Below are 20,495 nucleotides of genomic sequence, written 5' to 3'. Positions count from 1 at the left end.
GTATAGCTCTGGCAGTGAAAGAATTAAGTTCCTAACAAGCAAAATGTTGAAAGTGCGCAGCGGTCTATCTATAATTCAGGCGCAAAAAGCAGCCCTCTCTGTCAGCAGTCCGCTGGTAAATATATAGTATACATATAGATCCGATATCACAGTGATATACGTTTTTAAATCTCTTGTAGCGTTGGCAGACCACAGCAGCTGTAGCAGAGCCCAGAAATGATGCAGAGTGGCTACAAGCTCGTCCCTTTGATCAGATTCCTAGTACAACTTTTCTGTCTACTGTTCGGAATTTTATGCCTGGAGGAAAATATAGCAAACTGGACATTGTGAAATTGTTCAAAGCTTTGCAAGACGACTATGGAAACATATTATATTTACCAGGTATGATGGGAGGTACGTCATACCTGATGACTCACAATCCCAAGGACTTCGAGGTCGTGTTCCGGAACGAAGGAGTGTGGCCGCATCGGCCTGGCAGCGATACTCTTCGCTATCATCGGAAGACTCATAGAAAGGATTTCTTCCATGGAGTGGAGGGAGCTTTAGCCACACAAGGAAAAACCTGGAGCGACTTTCAATCGGCTGTAAATCCTGTCCTAATGCAGCCGAAGAACGTGCGGCTTTACTATAAGAAGATGTCCCAAGTAAACCAGGAGTTTGTGCAACGGCGCGTATGACTGATAATAAATCCCTGTTTACGCTCAAGTATGTTCTCCCCCCTTCACAGTATTAAAGCACTCCGTGATATCGATACCCAGGAAGCTCCAGATGATTTCTTAAACGTTATAAATCGGTGGACCCTCGAGTCAGTCTCTGTGGTGGCTCTGGGCAAGCAGTTGGGACTGCTCAAAGAGTCGGGCGATAACGACCAGGCTGTGTTACTTTTCAAGTACCTGGACGATTTTTTTGAATTAACAGCCGATCTGGAGATGAAGCCCTCCATCTGGCGTTACGTTAAAACACCCAAGCTAATGAAGTCCCTAGATGGCGTTCAAGAAATAACTTCAGCGTATGTAGACGAAGCTATAGAGCGTCTAGAGAAAGAGGCCAAGGAGGGTGTTGTCCGCCCTGAGAGCGAGCAGAGTGTACTGGAAAAGCTGCTCAAGATCGACAAAAAGGTGGCGACGGTTATGGCCATGGACATGCTAATGGCCGGAGTGGATACCGTACGTAGTCTGTTGTTCTCATACTTACCCTTATCTCATACATCCTTTTTTTCCAGACCTCAAGTACCCTTACAGCGGCCTTGCTGTGCCTTGCCAAGAATCCTTATTTTCACCCATTAAAGTAAGAAATAGGCTAAGAAACCCCAAAACAGTAGGCCTTTTTACTTATTAGAACTAAGAGAACCAACATGTAAGAGAGACGCACACTACGGCCACGCAGCGAAGAGAGACGCACACCACGGCTATACGAAAGCGAAGAGAACCAACACGAAAGAGATACGCTCTTACGCCCACGCAGCCAACGCAAGGAAGAGAACGGCTATACGCAGACGAAAAGAGACAACATGAAAGAGAGCGAAGCGGCAGAGAAGCCGCCGATCGGTCTTACGCCCACGCAGCCGAGGAAAAGAGCCGACGGCGAAGCAGGCAATACACACACGCAGCCATACACCCACGCAGCCGAGGCCGGCAGCCGAAGGCGGCGCAGCAGCGAAGCGGCAGAGAAGCTGCGAAAAAGAAAAGCCGAGGCCTGGCACGGTCCAGCGCGAGCCAAGCTCGGGAGTGATCTCGGAGGGCTGAGCCAGACCGGTTGTGCGGCGGAAGCCAAAATAGATGTGAAAAACTAGCCGTGACCGCGCCGTGTACGCAATAAGCCGTGTTCGCCCGCACGCGGTGAATAAAACCAGCTGTGACCGCACCCACGCGGTGTGCAAAGGAAGCCACCGAAGTGACCCGCCGTGGGAGAACAGGACCCAAAGAAGGGACACAAGGGTGAGCCACCTCACGTATGTGAGCTCTGGGGGGGATAGATCGGTGCAGTAGGCAGGTATAAGCAGAACATTCCCGCAGTTTCTTTACATATCTATGCCCACATGTTGTTTATGATATTTTTTTGGCGTTTACTTCCCCGCTGCAGGCGCGGGATTTTAAGTAGGGAAATGATCCGAAAACAATAAAGACACCAACCTCAACCCAATCTCTGTCTCAGAACATTCGCCCGTAGGAGTCACTCACCCCCCTCCCCCTCTCTTCTCTTTTCCCGGGAGGCCCGGCGAAGTGGATGTGAGTCGTGGATTCATGCGGCATTCACCAAGCTGGGTTTTCCCTCTCCTATACCTTTCTCCCCTGGGGACCCGGCGATGCTGGATGTGAGTCGTGGATTCACGCGGCATTCGCAAAGCTGGGTTCCCTCTCCTACACCCTCGCCCGGGGGACCCGGTGACGCAGATGTGAGTCGTGGATCATGCGGCATCTGCTAGGCTGGGCTCCACTCTCCCACACCTTTCCGATCCCTGACCCAAACCCCGTCTCCCGCCACACATGACACCCAACGCACGTCTCTGCAGCTCCCAAGCACGGCTTCACCCACGCCTCGTCCTTTGTGGGGGCGGAAGTGGGCGGGGCGAAGTTTTGAAATATTCTTGTAGCAGTGACATATCACAGAAGTCCGGATCCAAACCATCGTTGCTCTAGCTCCTATAGTCTTTGAGCATTAGGCGCTGAATGGGACGGACAGACGGACGGACGGACAGACATCCAGGGCTCAATCGACTCGGCTATTGATGCTGATCAAGAATATATATACTTTATATATATACACTCAAACTGTGACATCATCGCCAGAACGAACGAGAGTTTTTGAAAAACGATTTTCGAATGTGGGCCGGCAATGGTCACGATCACTTTTTTGATGCCCTAAAAGGAAACGCCGAAGGTGGCTCGTTTTCTCAAGTGTCTATTGTTTCTTTCAAGAAAAGAAAATAAATAAGAAATAAACGAAATAATCGTGCCTGACCGTCAGTCGATCCCCTCAGATAGTGTGCAACAGCAGTAAACGGAGTCCAGTTCCATGTTTACCCAATCGGGTTCGGGAGTAATCCAAGCCTCGAGTTGCAGCAGACGATCTTAATTAACCTATCTTAGCGTGTGCGATGATGTGAGCAGAGCTTTTGCTCTCACACGCCGCGCTCTTGTACTGCTCTCTGCGCATTCAAGATCGGCTCGACGGTGGAGTCGGGGAGTTATTGCTATCTCTGGCTGCGACCAGTCCAATAAATGCTTTGAAGTCGAGCACTTGTTTCATTTAGTCATAAATTACCTGACAATTTAACGTAAAAAACCGAAACTAGAGCCCGCTGGACCGGAGTCATCATAACGTTTGTTTTGGAAAAACTCTTCCGAATTTTCATTGGCGCCCGAGCAGGGACATCGGCATCCAGCATTTCGTGGCAATTCGCACGACAAACCAGTGACCTACAGTGCATCTTCGTTGTCTCGGCACAAGTCATTGGTTTTTTTGTTCTGTTGCGAATAGAGCTCTAGCTGGCTGGTTTTGTGCGACAAATTGGATTCATCTTTACTCAACAAAAAAGGAAAGTGTTCGGCTAATCTATGCCGAATTCTCAGGTATTTAGTGCGAAAAAAATTGAGTGCTGGAACCAAGCCACCATATTGTGCGCTGTGTTTCTCTATTTGGCCACTGATCTCAATTTCATTGGCACCTCGTTGAATTGGAATACCAATTAAATAAAACACAAAGTAATAAAATAAACCAAAGTGAACAGCCAGCAACATAAAATATTTATTATATGCGGAATATTGGTGGATTGAAGAAAAGTGCAAATTGATGAGGGTTTACGGTACTTGCTAATTAGACGCTCCGGTCATTGCCGCTGTTTTCAATTCTCTTTTGCGAAGTACCGCTTATTGGTGCTGCCTTTACTTCGGTAACGCTATCGTTGCGCCAAATTGTGCATAATTTGGCTGCGTTTGGTTGTGTGCACTGGCAGCATAATTTGTGTTTGTTTCGCTGCGTTAACCCTTTGAAGCCGATACATAGTTTTTTGTGGAAATTTCGCGTTCTTTCATAGTTTTTTGCATACCCTACAGTATTTTGGTTAACCATTGTCTAAACCCAGTGCATTACTTTCCGACCCTCTTGAAGTAAGAGAAAGCGCCAGAATGAGTGAAAAGGAAAGGGAAATTGTTACCAGGGAAGGAGGTTCAAAAGAAGGAGGGGGTCCAAAAGTCCTGCAAAAGTTAGCAACAGCAATGCAAAGACACGATAGGGTGATGGGCGATCTTAGGCGTGTGAGAACGGCCTTTGAAGAAAAAACTATTTCGTTCGACTCTCTTCAAATTAAATGCAGACTCGAGCTGATCGAAAATTATTGTGAAAAGTTGATGGATATACAGGCAGACGTGGATTGTTTAAATCCCAACAACGATCTACGAGCATCGGTCGATGATATGTGTGTTACCACAAAGGCTCTGTACATGTCTGCACTTAAAGAACCCGAAACTCAGCGAATACAGAGGAGGGATAGGAGTAGCCAGCGTCATTCATCACATCTGCCTAAAATGAATCTCCCCAAGTTTAGTGGAAAACATGCTGAATTTAAAAACTTTATAAGCCTTTTCGAGAGTTTGGTGCATAACGACCCAATATTATCAAATGTGGAAAAATTCAACCACTTACTGTCGTGTCTCGTTGACGATGCATTGGGTACAGTGAAGGCGTTTCAGATCTCTGCAGAAAATTATGAGAAGGCTCTTGATAGTTTGAAGGAGGCTTACGACAAAAAATATTTGATCTTTTCTGATACTGTTTCGCAGTTGTTTGACATTCCCAGCACAACAAAAGCTTCTGCTTCATGCCTTAGGTCCCTCATTGACACGGTGTCAGCCATATATTCTTCTCTGCAGTCGTTAGGAAGTGAAAAAGACATAAATAGCGCGAGGCTAATTCACATAGCGCTGTCTAAAGTAGATCCCACAACGAAGTCTCGGTTCGAAGAGCAACTGGATTACGATAAACTACCGTCTTGGTCCGAGTGCGCAGCCCAGCTGAATCGGCGCTATCAGCATCTAGCTGCCGAAGAGTCAACAGACCCACTAAATCGTCATTTTCATGTGCAAAGACGGATAGGCGAGCGGATTCGAAATGTAGCTATTGCCACGCGGGGAATCATACCATAAGCAATTGTCAATCGTTTAGTGCTCTTCCTGTTCTTTAACGGTTCTATATCACCAAGCAACTCCGACTGTGCATAAATTGTTTGAAGCCAGGTCATACAGTGACGAGGTGCAAGACAGCAAAATGTCGAGTGTGCTTTAAGCCCCATAACACTCTGCTTCATCGATACGGGGTTGAGCCACAGCAAAATGGGCCTAGTTCTGTGCCAGAAGAACATTCGTCATCGTCTGAGCCTCAGACAGCTTATTCTAGTCACGTTGCTAGTGCTGACCAGGTTATTCTTGCTACCGCTGTTGTAAAGGTGCAAGATCGGTCCGGACAATTTCAGTATGCATGGGCACTTCTAGATTCCGGCTCCCAAATTAATTTTATATCCGAGGATCTAGCCCAGCGCTTACGATTGCGCCGTGATGAGTCGAGCCTTAATATCACAACTGTTGGAAAAAACTCGTCCGTCATAAAGCACAAGATTCATACTTCTGTCCAATCTCGTATCAACGATCACAACTTTGATTCCGATTTTTGGGTGTTAAGGTCGATTTCCACATACCAACCCGATCATGGTGTCAATTTCGCCCAATGGAAGATACCAGCAAACCTGCAGATGGCAGACCCGCATTTTTACAAGCCTGCTAAGGTTGACTTATTGATAGGGGCAGAAACCTTTTTTGAGTTAATGTGTGTAGGCCAATTAAAGGCAAGTTCCGAACATCCAACAATCCAGAAAACATTGTTGGGATGGATTGTATCAGGAAAATATAAGGCATCAGCACAGGATGCTGTATGCAATATCGCTGTTGGTAGCGATCATTGTTCTCTCGACTCTCTGGTGGAGCGGTTTTGGGAATTGGAACAGGTCCCAGAGAAGTCGAAGGCTGTATATACAGCTGAACAATTGGCTTGCGAACAAAACTTTAAGCAGACTTTATGCAGGCTCGAATCGGGTCGTTTTGAAGTGGGGCTGCCATTTAAAATAAATCCCAACGTGTTGGGTTTCACGTTCGAGACGGCAAAACGCCGCTTTCTATCCCTAGAACGCAGACTTGCACGAGATCAGTATTTGCATGATCTGTATATGGAGTTTATGAAAGAGTATCTCATCCTTGGCCACATGTCATTGCTTCCAGGTACTCCTCCAGGACGCCATTACTACATTCCACATCAATGTGTCCTGAGACCTGATAGTAAAACCACCAAGCTACGCGTCGTTTTCGATGCATCGAGCAAAACATCGACTTAAATCTCATTAAATGAGACTTTGATGGTGGGTGCAACTATTCAGAGGGAGCTTTACGCAACTCTTGCCCGATTTCGATTAAATCGTTTTGCGCTCACAGCTGACATCTCCAAAATGTATAGGCAAGTTCAGAATTGATTCTGTGGAGGGATAAGGCAAATGTAGATGTTATGGGACAGCCTCAGCTCCATTTCTGGCCATCCGCTGTCTCGTTGAATTGGCAGACGTTTATGCTGAGTCCCATCCTATTGCATCACAAGTCATAAAAAGTGACTTTTACGTCGATGATATGCTTACTGGAGCAAACAGTCTGGAAGATTTAAAACGTATTCGGCTGGAAGTGTGTGAGGTCTTAGAATCCGGGGGTTTTAAGTTGGCCAAGTGGGCGTCAAATCATCCCCAGCTGCTGTCCGATAGTGGCCAGGAGAAATCGCTGCAGTTTGATCCTTTGTCGTCTGTTAAAACGCTCGGAATTAGATGGAATCCGCAAAATGATTTGTTCCATTATCATTTAGGTTACTCATTTGATTCATTGACCCCTACAAAGCGAAACATTTTGTCAGTTGCGTCCCGATTGTTCGACCCATTAGGGTTATTATGTCCCTTAATAACGAGGGCAAAAATATTGCTGCAGCAATTGTGGCGGCAAAAGTTGGATTGGGACGAGTCGGTTCCCATGAGTTTGCACACGAGTTGGAACCACTTCAAGCAAAATTTGTTTGAATTAGACAAGATAACCATACCTCGCTACATTGGCCTTCCCACGCATAAAAGCGTTCAGATTCACGGATTCGCAGACGCATCAGGTGAAGCGTACGGATGCTGCATTTACATCCGTACCAGTGATGGTAAAAATGTCGTGTCTAAGCTTCTTACCGTAAAGTCTCGAGTAGCTCCTCTCAAAACGAAATCGATTCCAAGACTCGAATTGTGCGCAGCACTCCTGTTATCCACTTTATGGGCTCAAGTAAAACCGCTCCTGGACAAGTTCATGATCGAAAGTGTGAACTTTTGGTCGGACTCCCAAGTCACCTTGTACTGGCTGGAAAGGAATCCAGCCACGCTCGCAACGTTTGTGGCCAATAGGGTTGCTGAAATCCAGGAACCGTCAAGCGGTGTGACTTGGCGGCACGTTCCTACTGAGCAAAACCCAGCCGATTTGGTGTCACGTGGCACAGACGTAGACGGTGTAACGTGCTCATTGTGGACTGAGGGTCCCCAATTTCTGCTCAGGAATTCTGAGGAGTGGCCATGTCTACATCAGGTTGAGTTGTCCCCAGAAATGGAACGGTCGGAAAACAAGAAGTGTTTGGCAACACATTCAGTGGCAAAGTGTCAGGCCAATGATTTCATCGAGTTGATTGAAAGATGCTCTTCCTTTGAGAAATTGCTTCGGATTATGGCATATGTTAACCGGTTCCTACAAGGAAGCAAGCGTAGTCGAGAGGTCGTTCTGTCAGCCAAAGAACTTAAGGTCTCATTTCTAAGGCTGGTAGAAGTAGTCCAAAGACACGAGTTGGGACCAGAATTCCACAAGCTAGCGAGGTCGGAAATCCTGTCACCGCATCTTCAACGACTAAACCCGTTCATACATACGAGCGAACTCGACGGAGTAACGCTGCGACTGATTCGAGTGGGAGGAAGGTTGCTCAACGCAGAGATTCCGTATGACGCCAAATTTCCTCTGCTGCTGTCGCAAAAGTCGCAGTTCGTGACGCTTTATCTTCGCAATTTGCATCGGACTCACTACCATGCAGGCGCCAAAGTCATGGTTTCGTTGCTAAGGCAGCAGATATGGCTAATCAATGCTCGAGAAGCATGTACAAGGATCCTGAGAAATTGTGTGCACTGCTTCCGATACAAGCCAGTCCTACAGGGACAGATCATGGGAAACCTGCCAGCTGATAGAGTGCGAAGAGCTCGGCCCTTTTTAATTTGTGGGGTAGATTTCTGCGGCCCATTCTACGTGTCTCTCAAGATTCGCGGCAGGCCCCCTATTAAGACATATGTAGCCGTCTTCGTCTGCTTTGTATCAAAAGCTGTTCACCTGGAGCTTGTAGCAGATTTTTCCACTGATAGTTTTTTATCTGTTTTTAAAAGGTTCATCGGGAGAAGACGCCTTCCGGAGAAGGTGTACAGCGACAACGCCACCAACTTCGTGGGCGCGAGCAAGGTGCTGAACGAGCTGCATCAAGCGTACCAGAGGGACCAGGACCGGCTCAAGGCGTACGCAGCGCGCCAAGGCGTCGAGTGGTGTTTCATACCACCGAGAGCACCACACTTCGGCGGATTGTGGGAGGCAGCCGTCAAATCAGCCAACCAGAGGTTGGTACGCGGAGTGGGCAACGCCAAGCTCACCGCGGACGAGCTGTGCACCCACCTGGTAGAGGTAGAGGCTCTTCTCAACTCCCGGCCAATCGCGTCCCCAGGCAACGATCCCAGCGATGGAGAAGCGCTAACGCCAGGGCACCTGCTGATCGGGCAGCCGCTTCTTTCGCTGCCGCCCGAATCAGATCACGACGACAGATGCAGCAGGGGAAGCTTCGCGTACTTGAAGCGGTGGCGAATGCTGTCAGCGCTCACGCAGCAGTTTTGGGAGGGCTGGTCCAAGGACTACCTGGTCAGCCTGCAGAAGCGTCACCAGTGGGCTACCAAAGGGCCAGACTTGGACATTGGCTGTCTAGTGCTCGTCCACGAGGACAACACACCGCCACAGAAGTGGACCACAGGACGAGTGGTGGCCGCAATCAAGGGAGAAGATGGGAGAGTGCGCGTCGCCGAGGTGCGAACACCCGCGGGCGTAATTAAACGCCCCATACATAAATTGGCAAAACTGCCAATAGACGGTTGAAGCACCGGAGGTCAACGATCTTAATTAACCTATCTTAGCGTGTGCGATGTTGTGAGCAGAGCTTAAATAATCCATCGATTAGGCGATATGTGGAGAGTCGAGCGACCAGGTCTCAGTTTCCCTCCCTCCCCATATACGACTACTACCTAAATCGTTGGCTGGATTCATTCGTTTGCCGATCTGGCTCCGCCCACAAAGCTTTTGTTTATTCGTTTTCTACTTTTAGCGGGACACAAGGGCGTAGTCCCAAAAGGGGTGCTAAATCAAAGTAATCTTTAATTAATTATACCCGATACTCAAAATGAGTATTGGGGTATATTAGATTTGTGGTAAAAGTGGATGTGTGTAACGTCCAGAAGGAATCGTTTCCGACCCCATAAAGTATATATATTCTTGATCAGCATCAATAGCCGAGTCGATTGAGCCCTGTCTGTCTGTCCGTCTGTCCGTCCGTCCGTCCGTCCGTCCGTCTGTCCGTCCCCTTCAGCGCCTAGTGCTAAAAGACTATAAGATCTAGAGCAACGATGTTTTGGATCCAGACTTCTGTGATATGTCACTGCTACAAAAATATTTCAAAACTTCGCCCCGCCCACTTCCGCCCCCACAAAGGACGAAAATCTTTGGCATCCACTATTTCGACGATACGAGAAAACCAAAAACGCAAAAACGTAGAAGATGACTATATCTTCTAGAGTGTAAAATCTCAACCAGATCGTATAATTATTATAGCCAGAATCAAGAAAACAATTTCATTCTTTCTCGCTCTGTCTCTCTCTAACACACAGGTTTCATGGTCGGCTTTCCCAATTGCAAAATATGAGTTCAAGGATCTCAGAACCTATAAGAGCCAGAGCAACCAAATTTGGTATCCGCACTTCTGTTAGATCTCACTATAAAACGTATTTCTCAGAATTTCGCCCCACCCTTTTCCGCCCCCACATTCGAGAAAACTAAAAACGCAAAATTATAGATAATGACCATATCTATCAGTTTGCTGAATCTGGATCAGATCGGATCATTTTTGTAGCCAAATGCAAGAAATCAATTTGCAGTATCGGGTATAAATGTAGAGTTGCGGTCTCCGCAGCAACTCACAACGTTCCCCCTCGTTTTTTTTTTTTAAATCTTGCCATTTTCAGGGCTTTTGGAAGTTCCGGGGAGAATCGTGAAAGTCCCAGTACTGCCGCCTCGTCTGGGCTTAATTAAATTATTCGAAATTATCGAAACGTGCGGGGCACTGACTGACATCCCCCCCAATTCTCCCACTCCACACACACCCCCCTCAAATCTTTTGTTGTGTGTTGTACGAGTACATGATGTAGGCCAGCCAATTGTTTATGAAGTGCACAGCGAGTACGAGTAGTACTTATGTATATACCCAATATAGAGCATGTATATGCGATGCATGTGTGTGGGTATCCACTTTAGTTAAGTTAAGCATGTGTCCATGTGTTTGTGAGCTGTCCGTATTTCGGTGCCAGCTAAACATTTCTTGTATACAACTATATTTTGTTGCTTTTTATCTGCGGATGCCACTCGGAGGCGGTTCAGCATGAAGTCATGCTTGGTCTCAGCTCCAGCCCCATCTCCTCACGAATTCATCTTAATTACGAAGTTTTTATGATGACAATTTCGGAGCTGCGTTTCACTTCAAGTCAAGTATATATTTCACTGTAAAAAAACTTCATTTGTAGATCAAGATTGTAGTTTTTTTCTGCCACACCCGAGTACTTTTTTCTTCATACTAGAATTTTTGGTTATTTCCCTTTGTTTTTCCAGTTTTAATGCCAATTGTAAACAAAGCGTCTCGGGCCAGACCATCGCCTGTTGTTCATTAAGTGCAGCAAAACGCTGAGAATGCATAAAAAAAACGAGGGGGAACGTTGTGAGTTGCTGCGGAGACCGCAACTCTACATTTATACCCGATACTGCAAATTGATTTCTTGCGTTTGGCTACAAAAATGATCCGATCTGATCCAGATTCAGCAAACTGATAGATATGGTCATTATCTATAATTTTGCGTTTTTAGTTTTCTCGAATCTGCAATATTGTGGATGCAACAGATTTTCGTCCTTTGTGTGGGCGGAAGGGGGTGGGACGAAATTTTGAGATATACGTTTTATAGTGAGATCTAACAGGAGTGCGGATACTAAATTTGGTTACTCTAGCGTTAATAGGCTCTGAGATTTGTGGATGCCCCAGATTTTCGTCCTTTGCGGGGCGGAAGGGGTGTGGCGAAATTTGGACACGAAACGGTCAAGGTCCGATATCACAGGAGTGTGGGTACCAAATTTGGTTGCCCTAGCTCTAATGGGTTCTGAGATCCTTGAACTCATATTTTGCAATTGGCAAAACCGACCATGAAACCTTTGTATTAGAGAGAGACAGAGCGAGAAAGAATGAAATTGTTTTCTTGATTCTGGCTATAATATTTATACGATCTGTTTGAGATCTTACATTCTAAAACATATAGTCGTCCTCTACGATTCTGCGTTTTTATTTGTATCGTATCTTTAAAAATGTGAATGCCACAGATTTTCGCCTTTTGTGGGAGCGGAAGTGGGCGGGGCAAAGTTTTGAAATTTTCTTGTAGCAGTGACATATCACAGAAGTCTGGATCCAAAACATCGTTGCTATAGCTCTTATAGTCTTTGAGCACTAGGCGCTGAAGGGGACGGACAGACGGACGGACGGACAGACGGACGGACGGACAGACGGACAGACAGACATGGCTCAATCGACTCGGCTATTGATGTTGATCAAGAATATATATACTTTATGGGGTCGGAAACGATTCCTTCTGGACGTTACACACATCCACTTTTACCACAAATCTAATATACCCCAGTACTCATTTTGAGTATCGGGTATAATAATGCCATAAATTGGATAAACAATCCAAGCACAGTTTGCCAAAAAACAGACTTTATGGACAAGCAATTAAGTTTAGTTTTTACTCTGCTCTCCTCCTCCCACGCAGCTAGAGGGTCTCTCGATCTGATCACATCACGTATTCGGGAAGGGTATGGTAAAATATCATGTGAGAATGAATGTTATAGCAGTGTAAGACAGTACGTATATAGTATAAATTATTGACAGACGATAGGAGAAACGCGGCTGATCCTGTGCAGCTGGACATATATATATTCAGTTTATCGCGTTAAAAACTTTACATTAATCACGTCTGTCCCCCTTCTACTTACTCTTTCCGAAGTGTTGTCATTTGCTGATTTCACTTTTGCAGCTGCACCAACACAAAGAACTTTAGTAGAGGATTCGGTGTGCAACTCAGAGCCAATTTTTTTGGGCAATTTCCTAGGCTCCAGCTCTCTCAGTCTCCAAATTCCAGATGTTCCCACAGACAGAAAGAAGAACAGGGCTGAAAGGTTTATAAATATAAATTCACTCAAAGAAAAAATGAGGAGTCGAAACAGTTTTCAAATCGCGAATGAAGATAATCTCATTATTATTTTTCTTTTAAAACTAGTAATAATGTCGTTGGACTCCTTTTCCTTTGTGACACACTTTATTCTCAAATTCCAGAGTGATACGAGTACTTTTTTTTTACCAGTATTATAGTATATACATATGTGAGCTCCAAGAGAAGGGGGAATAAAATTCCACTCCAGACTCCGTATACTCTGTGATTTCGACTGGTTTCCGTAGATGAAGCAAATGTTTAAGAGTTTAAGTTCAATTTGTGTTTTCCGAAGCTTTTCGCAATAAGTATAGATTACCTTGACTACATCAATATTTCTGAAAGTAGTGCTCTTAATTGCTAGGGTCAGATGCGACTGAGAGAGGAGTTGCTCACTTTTGAAATCGTTTGCTGTTAAGTTTTCTGTTAATTATTGTGATATTACGCCATTCTGTCAACCGATTTCTTAGTAAGACTTTGGGTCGAGCTTCAGCTTGAACAAACCTGGACAGCGGTGCCCAGGCCAATCGCCAGGACGATCGAGTGCCTCTCAGGTGGTCTCCTGCATTCAGCTGCTGCTCGAGTACGGAGCCTCTCCGAATTTGGTGGATCAGGGCGAGTTCACGCCCCTCCACCATGTGCTGAAGAATAGAAAGATTGAGGCAGATCCGACTTTTCCTGAAACAACCACACTTGGACATTGACAGCTATCGGAACGGGCAGGTACGCCAGATGCTGAGGGATCAGTATCCGGAACTGCCGTTGCCGGAGCTGCGCGAGGCCGGAGCAGAGATCGACTGCGAGCGACTCCTCCGCACGCTGCGGGACGGAGACGAGAACCAGTTCGAGCAACAGTTCGCGGAGTACCACCAGAACGTCAGCGGAAACGCAGACAACCAATGCAATGCCAACCAGGAGGAGTATCAGTCCCTGCTGGCGGAGAGTATCAAGCGGGGCAAGCAGCGAGCCTTTGAGGCCATCCTCGAGACGGGCATCAACATTAATCCTTCAAAATTGAGCGACATCAGCCCCGTGGAGTTGGCCGTAATCTGGGCCAACCACAGGGCGCTAGAGAAGCTGTTGAAGCATCCGCAGCTGAGGCTGACATCGCATTCCAAGCTGCTGAACGCGGTTATCAGTCGCCTGGGTGAGCAGCCGCTGGACGACTTCTGTGACCACCAGCGCTGCTTCCAGCTGCTGCTCGAGAGCGATCGTGCGGACATCAATGAGGCGGACAAGGCTGGCCTGGTGCCACTCTCCTATGCGGTCAAGTATCGCAACACAAAGGTGGCACAGGAGCTTCTACGGCAGGGAGCGTACATCGGGGCGAGAAGCGCGTTCGGAGATCTTCCCATACAGGAGATGGACCCGAAAGTGCTGGAGGAGCACTTCGATTCCTGCATCACCACCAACGGGGAGAAGCCCGGTGACCAGAGTTTCGAGATCATCATCAACTACAAGAATCTGATGAGACGCCAGCGAGAGCCCGGGCAGTCGGACAAGCGGAGCATTGGCCATCCTCACCAATTGGAGGACGAGATGACTCCAATCGCATACATCGCCGATTCCAAGGAGCTGCGTTACCTGCTGCAGCACCCGCTAATCTCGAGTTTCCTCTTCCTCAAGTGGCACCGCCTCTCGGTGATCTTCTATCTGAACTTTCTACTTTACTCTCTCTTCACTGCCTCCATTATCACGCATACGCTCCTTAAGTTCCACGACAGCGACCACACGGGCCTGACTGCCCTCTTCGGCCTGTTCTCTTGGATAGGGATTGTGTATCTCATGATCCGAGAGGTCCAATGAGGTCTCATGATCCGCTGCTGTACTTCAGGTCCATCACGAACCTGATGGAGGTGGCTCTCATTGTCTTGTCGATCCTAACCTGCATGGAAGCCAGCTACGACAAGGAGACGCAGCGCATACTGGCCGTCTTCACCATTCTGCTGGTGTCCGTGGAGTTCTGCCTGCTGGTTGGCTCCCTGCCAGTACTCTCAATTTCGACGCACATGCTTATCCAACTGTTTTCTCCCCTCTCTTTTCCCACAGGCCATCAAGGCCCAGGCGGAACTGAACGGCGCCATTGTCCGCACCAATCTGCTGACCCGCTACGAGCAAGTTCTCACTGGCCGAGATGGACACGCTCAGACCTCATCGTCCCAGTTGAACAAAGGCAGTCGGTTCGCTCTAGGAAGACCATGAGCTAGTCACCGGTTCAATCTTAATTTTCTTCATGCTTTTCTTGAGTTTCACGCCCTCGTGGCTTTTCCCACACTTGGGACCCCACTAGGCAGAAAAGCGAAAGGAGAGAAAATCTTCACTGATGAATCGCCTGATCGGATCGGATGGGCTGTTATATACTCACAACACATACTCATTGGCCGCATTTGCGAATCGCTGGGCTGTGAACAAGCTTGAATTGAAAGAGTGTCGGCACTTCGGTGTGCCAAAGATACATATCTTTACCCCTTGAATCAGCTCGTGTTTATTTTTCTGCCGTGCATTGCACTTTTGAGCTCAGGTCCTAAACGAGAGTCACACACCACACACATGCACATTATTATCATTATCATCATCATTATGATAATGACTGTGAGCGAACGAATGCTGATGAAGCCTCATTGTCAATAACGAAAGTTATGGGATTGGTTAAGGAAACCCAAGGTGGGATATGAAAAGTATTGCGTTCTGCTCTGGCATAGGATCCCAGCTTTAATATTAGGGGGATTCCCCTTCCAAGCAACGATGCGACAATCAACGGACATTGATTAACAACTGTATGTACATATGCATCTACAGTGGGTACACAGCAAGGCAGGCGCGGTTAGATACAGGCCAGCGCCGAGCAGCGTAGACACCCAGTACCCTGCCACCCTCCGAGGGAAACAGAGAGTGATGAAGGGGGATCTGTGTGTGCGTATCCAATGAATTAATATTTCATTCTAGAACGCAGTTGTCTGCGTTAGTTGGGCACACACACACATAGTACATATATGCTGGCAGCGTTCCCATTCAATCTACTCGACGGCTGATGCACGCCAGTAGCCCCCGCTGGAAACTTCCGCAGATTCTGGAACGCAGAGGATGCGGGCTATCGGCGACAGGGGAATACTACTAAGCAGAAAGAGAAGGCGAGTTCATATTATTGCCAATTTAATGCAAGAAAAATAAAGAGAGTGGAGTGGGCGATGCCAAGAGAAGAAGGCCTGTCTCGCTCTCTCTCGTGGGAATTGACTTTGAATTTCGAATCTATTTTCATTGCGGCCAAAAACGGAGACGATTCCGTGTATTGCGATGCCAGCGTCAACGAAAATAGATGCCCAAATGGAAGTGCAAACATCTCTGAGGGGAGGGGTGGAGTGTCGGGCGTGTGGCCGTGGGTCTTCTGTCAGTGTGTGATTGGATACTGCTTGCTGCTTTCTGCACGATGGCTGCCCCTAGAGCACGAGGTGCAGGCGTATCTAGAACACCAGCTGCTCGACGGTCTTCTTCAGGAGCGCCGCCAGGGACAGGATGAATCCCAGGAGGCTGAGGGAGAACAGCCAGGGCGTGGTCATGAGCACGGCAAAGAAGACGAGCGTCTCGTCGCCCCGGGCATTGGCCATGCGCCACAGCAACTGGCGCTGGATGGTGCGCAGCTTGAACTTGCTGATCCACAATCGGTGGCGCTTCGAGCCGACGGTTTCGTTGAAGCCCACGGTCTTCTCGACCAGCCAGAACACCGCGCAGCACAGCAGTTGCAGCACCAGCAGCACGAACTTGACCACAGCGGTCTCCAAGACGAGGTGGTACAAGGCCACCATGCGCTGACGGTGCTCCGGCTGCATTGTGGAGAGCACGACTGCGCCGAGGGACTCCAGCGGGGAGACCCTGGGGGAAGGGCCGTCAGAGAGCTCCTCCCACTCCGAGTCCGACTCGGTGCGCTCTATCGAGCTGAACTCGCTCTGGCTCTGACAGGAGCACGACTCCTCCTCTTGGTCCTCCTCGGTGGGCATCGAGTAGTCGCCCTCGTAGTCGCCCTCGTAGCGGCAGTCGGAGTACTCATCCCCATTGTGGAGATAATGTTTTTTATCCCCAATCGGCCGACTAATTATTTCGAATTAAATAAAACTCGGCGCAGAAATAAAATTACGATATGTTCTTTAATGCGTGACATCCAAATTGCAAGTGTGGCTTGCCTGCCCTTTACATTGCCGCTCCGATCGCTAAGCGCAGCTTCGCTCGGCCGACGTCGGTAGGCAGACGCAAAGCGGAGATAGCGAAGAGCGAGCTGGCAGAGAGCGTTTAGCAGGGCAAGCAAGCGCAAAGCTTTAACAAACAAATGAGTGACATAGACATAAGTAACAAACAAAATAAGCGGCTGAGGGCCAAGAATTAGGTGCTATTTGGCAAGCAGCTAATCGGCTGGGTTCTGCTCCGAACATTCACCCCCCGTTGGAAGGCAAAGGCTTTCAACAGATCCATCCTGAAGGGGCAGAACCGCTATTTTTCCAACGGCCCCCTTGAAGATGCTTGCTTGGGCTCAGCTGGCGGCTACGCTGGGATGATCGTCGAACGCAGCAATCGCCGCTTCTTTACGAAGGCGGCTTGTCGTGATTACGTCTTGATCATCGGGAACCTCTGTAATTGTATAGAATGGCAGGAAATTTGGCAATGTAGAAATTGTTGAAAGTTGAATTTCATTTAGCGTGGATATGTAGGTTTTTAATATATGGAAAAGTTCGCGCTGCAGTTCCTGATTCTCCGATCGCAGTTTTTCCACTTGCACCTGGCACTCGAGCAGCTGCTTCCTGCATTGCTGCTCTAAGTTTTGGTACTCCAGCGTTGTGGGTCGAAAATCGTCAATAGAGATGCACGAGGAATTTTCAAAAGCGGCTAAAGCTGCACGCTTATTCTCCGAGCTATCAATGCTTCCTGATACTATCCAACCAAGTTTTGTCTCCTGCAATGTTGGCAATTGGGCTGATAGTCGAATCTGTCCGACGCACATTAAATCGAAGAACAAACCAGAACCTATCAACAGATCGATACGTTGGGGCTTGGAGAAATTAGGATCAGCTAGTTTTAGATTATTCGGCATTGGCGTTATTCGTCTACGCCGAAGTTAGGCTGCATTTCCGTAATTGAGTTGGTGACAATTGCAGCGAAGGAAACTCGATAGCTTGCTTCCTGGGATTGTACAACTATATGTACAGACTTGCTCGAAGGTAGAATGGAATCTCCGATTCCAGAGATGTGAACATAAGACGAGCGATGATCCAACTGCAACTGATCAGCAAGTCTAGATGTTACAAAGTTTGCCTGTGATGCAGAATCCAAAATGGCACGACATGGGATAAGTGCTCCATAACGATCTGTTACATGGACGAGGGCAGTAGGTAGCAACACGTTCTGGCTAGGCTGAGATTTCTGGATCGAGGGGGGAGGGCTGGAACACCCGCTTGCTAGAAGCACAGTCGCGGCCTCTTGCTGGATCGATTCCTCGGCCGGTGAAGAGGAAGATGAAGCACCAGTTCCCGATGGAATGTGGAGTAGCGTGTGATGTTTGGCCTGGCAATGCCTGCAAAGTCCTGACCTGCACCTCTGCAATTCATGGCCTTTGTTGAGGCAGTTCAAACACAAGCGGCTCTTCTTTGCTTCTTTGTATCGTTCAAACGCAGAGAGATTCAGGAATGCCTGACATCTAGATATGTAATGCTCGGAGGAATTGCAATGGTTACATATGGGGTTAGGATGGTCGTTACTGGAGGTGATAAGGGTGACAGGTTTGTCTTCTCCCACCTGTTGACTAGGACTTGTTGCCATGGCTGATCCCAAATTCTCCAGCATCCGACATCTCGCTTCCAGAAATGAGGCCATGCTTGACCACCGAGGCAATCCTGACGTCGGCAAGTTCTCTTCCCATTTCTCCTTTGTTTTGTGGTCCAGTTTCGTGCCTATGATGAAGATCAGCAACCCATCGGATATCTCCTGCGGGGTCGCCAAGGTCTGAAGTGCACGCAAGTGCGAATTGATTTTGTCGCTGAGCGCGCGCAAGCCGATAGCCGAGCCCTTCTCCACCCCTTGCAACCCGAAAATAGCCTTGACGTGTGCCTGAAAATGTAACAGTTTATTATCGAATCGCAACATTAGTAAATTGAACGCCTTGTCGTAATTCTCCTCAGAAAGTTCCAAGGAACGAATCGTATCCAGCGCAGCACCATCTAGACATCCACGAAGATATTGGAATTTTTCGATGATTGGTATACGATGGTCTTTGTGCACCATTGTCGAGAACATCGAGTGGAATTCTGGCCAATCCATGTAGTTCCCCCCGAATCGCGGAAGCTGCAACTCGGGCATTCGAGAACGGCCTATACTATTATAGGCGAACAACGACGAATTCCCCTCGAGAGTATGCCGAGCCGTTGAATTGGCAACATTTACCGTGCGAGCAGCCATCAACTCCCGCGACAGCCTGGACCTAACCTTGACATAAACATTCGAAAAGTCCAGCTGGGCATCATGGGCTAACTGCAGGAAATCCAGCCTTTCAAGGCTCGTTTGAGCGGCACCGAAATCCGCATTCATTCGCTCGATTTGCTCTAAGCGAGCTTGAAGTTCTGCCTCATCTAACTCGGCAAGCTCTTCCTTGGTAAGAAAGCGATCCATGGCCTTTAGTTGGCGCGCGATGGACTCGGCCTTGTGCTTGTAGAAATCTACATCACTCGGCATTGCTGCGTTCGCGACATTGGTAGGCTCAGGTGCTGCCATGTTGAGGTTTTAAAAGAGTCACTCAGCACGACCGAAAAAGACACCCTGTATACGTATAAACGTGGGAACCGAAAGCAAAGGGATTACAGCTAATGCCTTTAGCTGTGCGGCTGTGCGAGCTGTCCGATTCCGCTTTGTACACCGCTTGTGTGTATTAGTGAGTTCGCTGCACTGCCTACCGCACTGCACTGACCGAATTGTCGCGACAGAGAAATTAATAGCCAGCAATGCGTGTATGTAGGTGTATGTAAGTGTGTTTTAGCACCGAATTGTGCTTAACCGCCGAAAATTTGCTAGGGCTAACGAATGTCGATCGCGAATGATTATTAATTGACACTGCAACTCAGAGATCACGTCGGGGTGACCAAATTTTATGTGGAGATAATGTTTTTTATCCCCAATCGGCCGACTAATTATTTCGAATTAAATAAAACTCGGCGCAGAAATAAAATTACGATATGTTCTTTAATGCGTGACATCCAAATTGCAAGTGTGGCTTGCCTGCCCTTTACATTGCCGCTCCGATCGCTAAGCGCAGCTTCGCTCGGCCGACGTCGGTAGGCAGACGCAAAGCGGAGATAGTGAAGAGTGACATAGACATAAGTAACAAACAAAATAAGCGGCTGAGGGCCAAGAATTAGGTGCTATTTGGCAAGCAGCTAATCGGCTGGGTTCTGCTCCGAACACCCATGATGAGTCGTAGTAGTCTCCGCGGCTGTCCGGAGAAGCGCCGCCTGTCCAGAGGGAGCTCAACACGGGCGATGGTCCCATCGAAGCCATCTGTGGCACAGCATTGAATCTGCAGGGGAGCCGGGGGTAAGGTATGTCCTGGGGGGAAGGGGAGTCTTGGCTGCTGCCGCTCACCCATCTGAATCCCCCATCGGAGGGAAGGTGAGCGTGACCTATTGTACCCATTGGGCGGGACAGCAGAGGACTGGTGTGGATTTGGCCTAGGAAGGGCATCGCATTGAGTCCATTCTTGTCGGCGGAACCTTCGGGAGGACCTGCAGCCCCGGCTGCTGCTGCTGCTGCTGGTCGGTAAAGACGAAGGATCCCATGGATCCGAAAATACCCCGCGAGCGGGTGAATGGGG

General features: G+C 48.0%; 1 protein-coding gene across 2 annotated transcripts; it reads left to right on the top strand.

Annotated features, from left to right (window-relative positions):
- Positions 1 to 22: 22 nt before the first annotated feature.
- On the top strand, positions 23 to 2,142 carry LOC117194750 (probable cytochrome P450 12a5, mitochondrial). 2 transcript variants are annotated; one of them, XR_004474904.1, is made up of 3 exons: positions 23 to 115; positions 180 to 1,166; positions 1,223 to 2,142. XR_004474904.1 is itself a non-coding variant. In XM_033399251.1 (2 exons), the coding sequence occupies exons 1-2, from the start codon at positions 708 to 710 to the stop codon at positions 1,289 to 1,291; spliced, it is 528 nt and encodes a 175-aa protein (XP_033255142.1). In that variant the 5' UTR covers positions 693 to 707; the 3' UTR covers positions 1,292 to 2,142. The 2 variants fall into 2 exon arrangements, 1 of the variants encoding a protein (XP_033255142.1); XM_033399251.1 differs by lacking the exon at positions 23 to 115 and having other exon boundaries at positions 693 to 1,166.
- Positions 2,143 to 20,495: the final 18,353 nt, after the last annotated feature.

Source organism: Drosophila miranda, assembly GCF_003369915.1.
Source record: "Drosophila miranda strain MSH22 chromosome Y unlocalized genomic scaffold, D.miranda_PacBio2.1 Contig_Y3_pilon, whole genome shotgun sequence".
NCBI classification, from domain to species: Eukaryota; Metazoa; Arthropoda; class Insecta; order Diptera; family Drosophilidae; genus Drosophila; species Drosophila miranda.
This window is presented reverse-complemented; position numbering and strand designations above follow the sequence as displayed.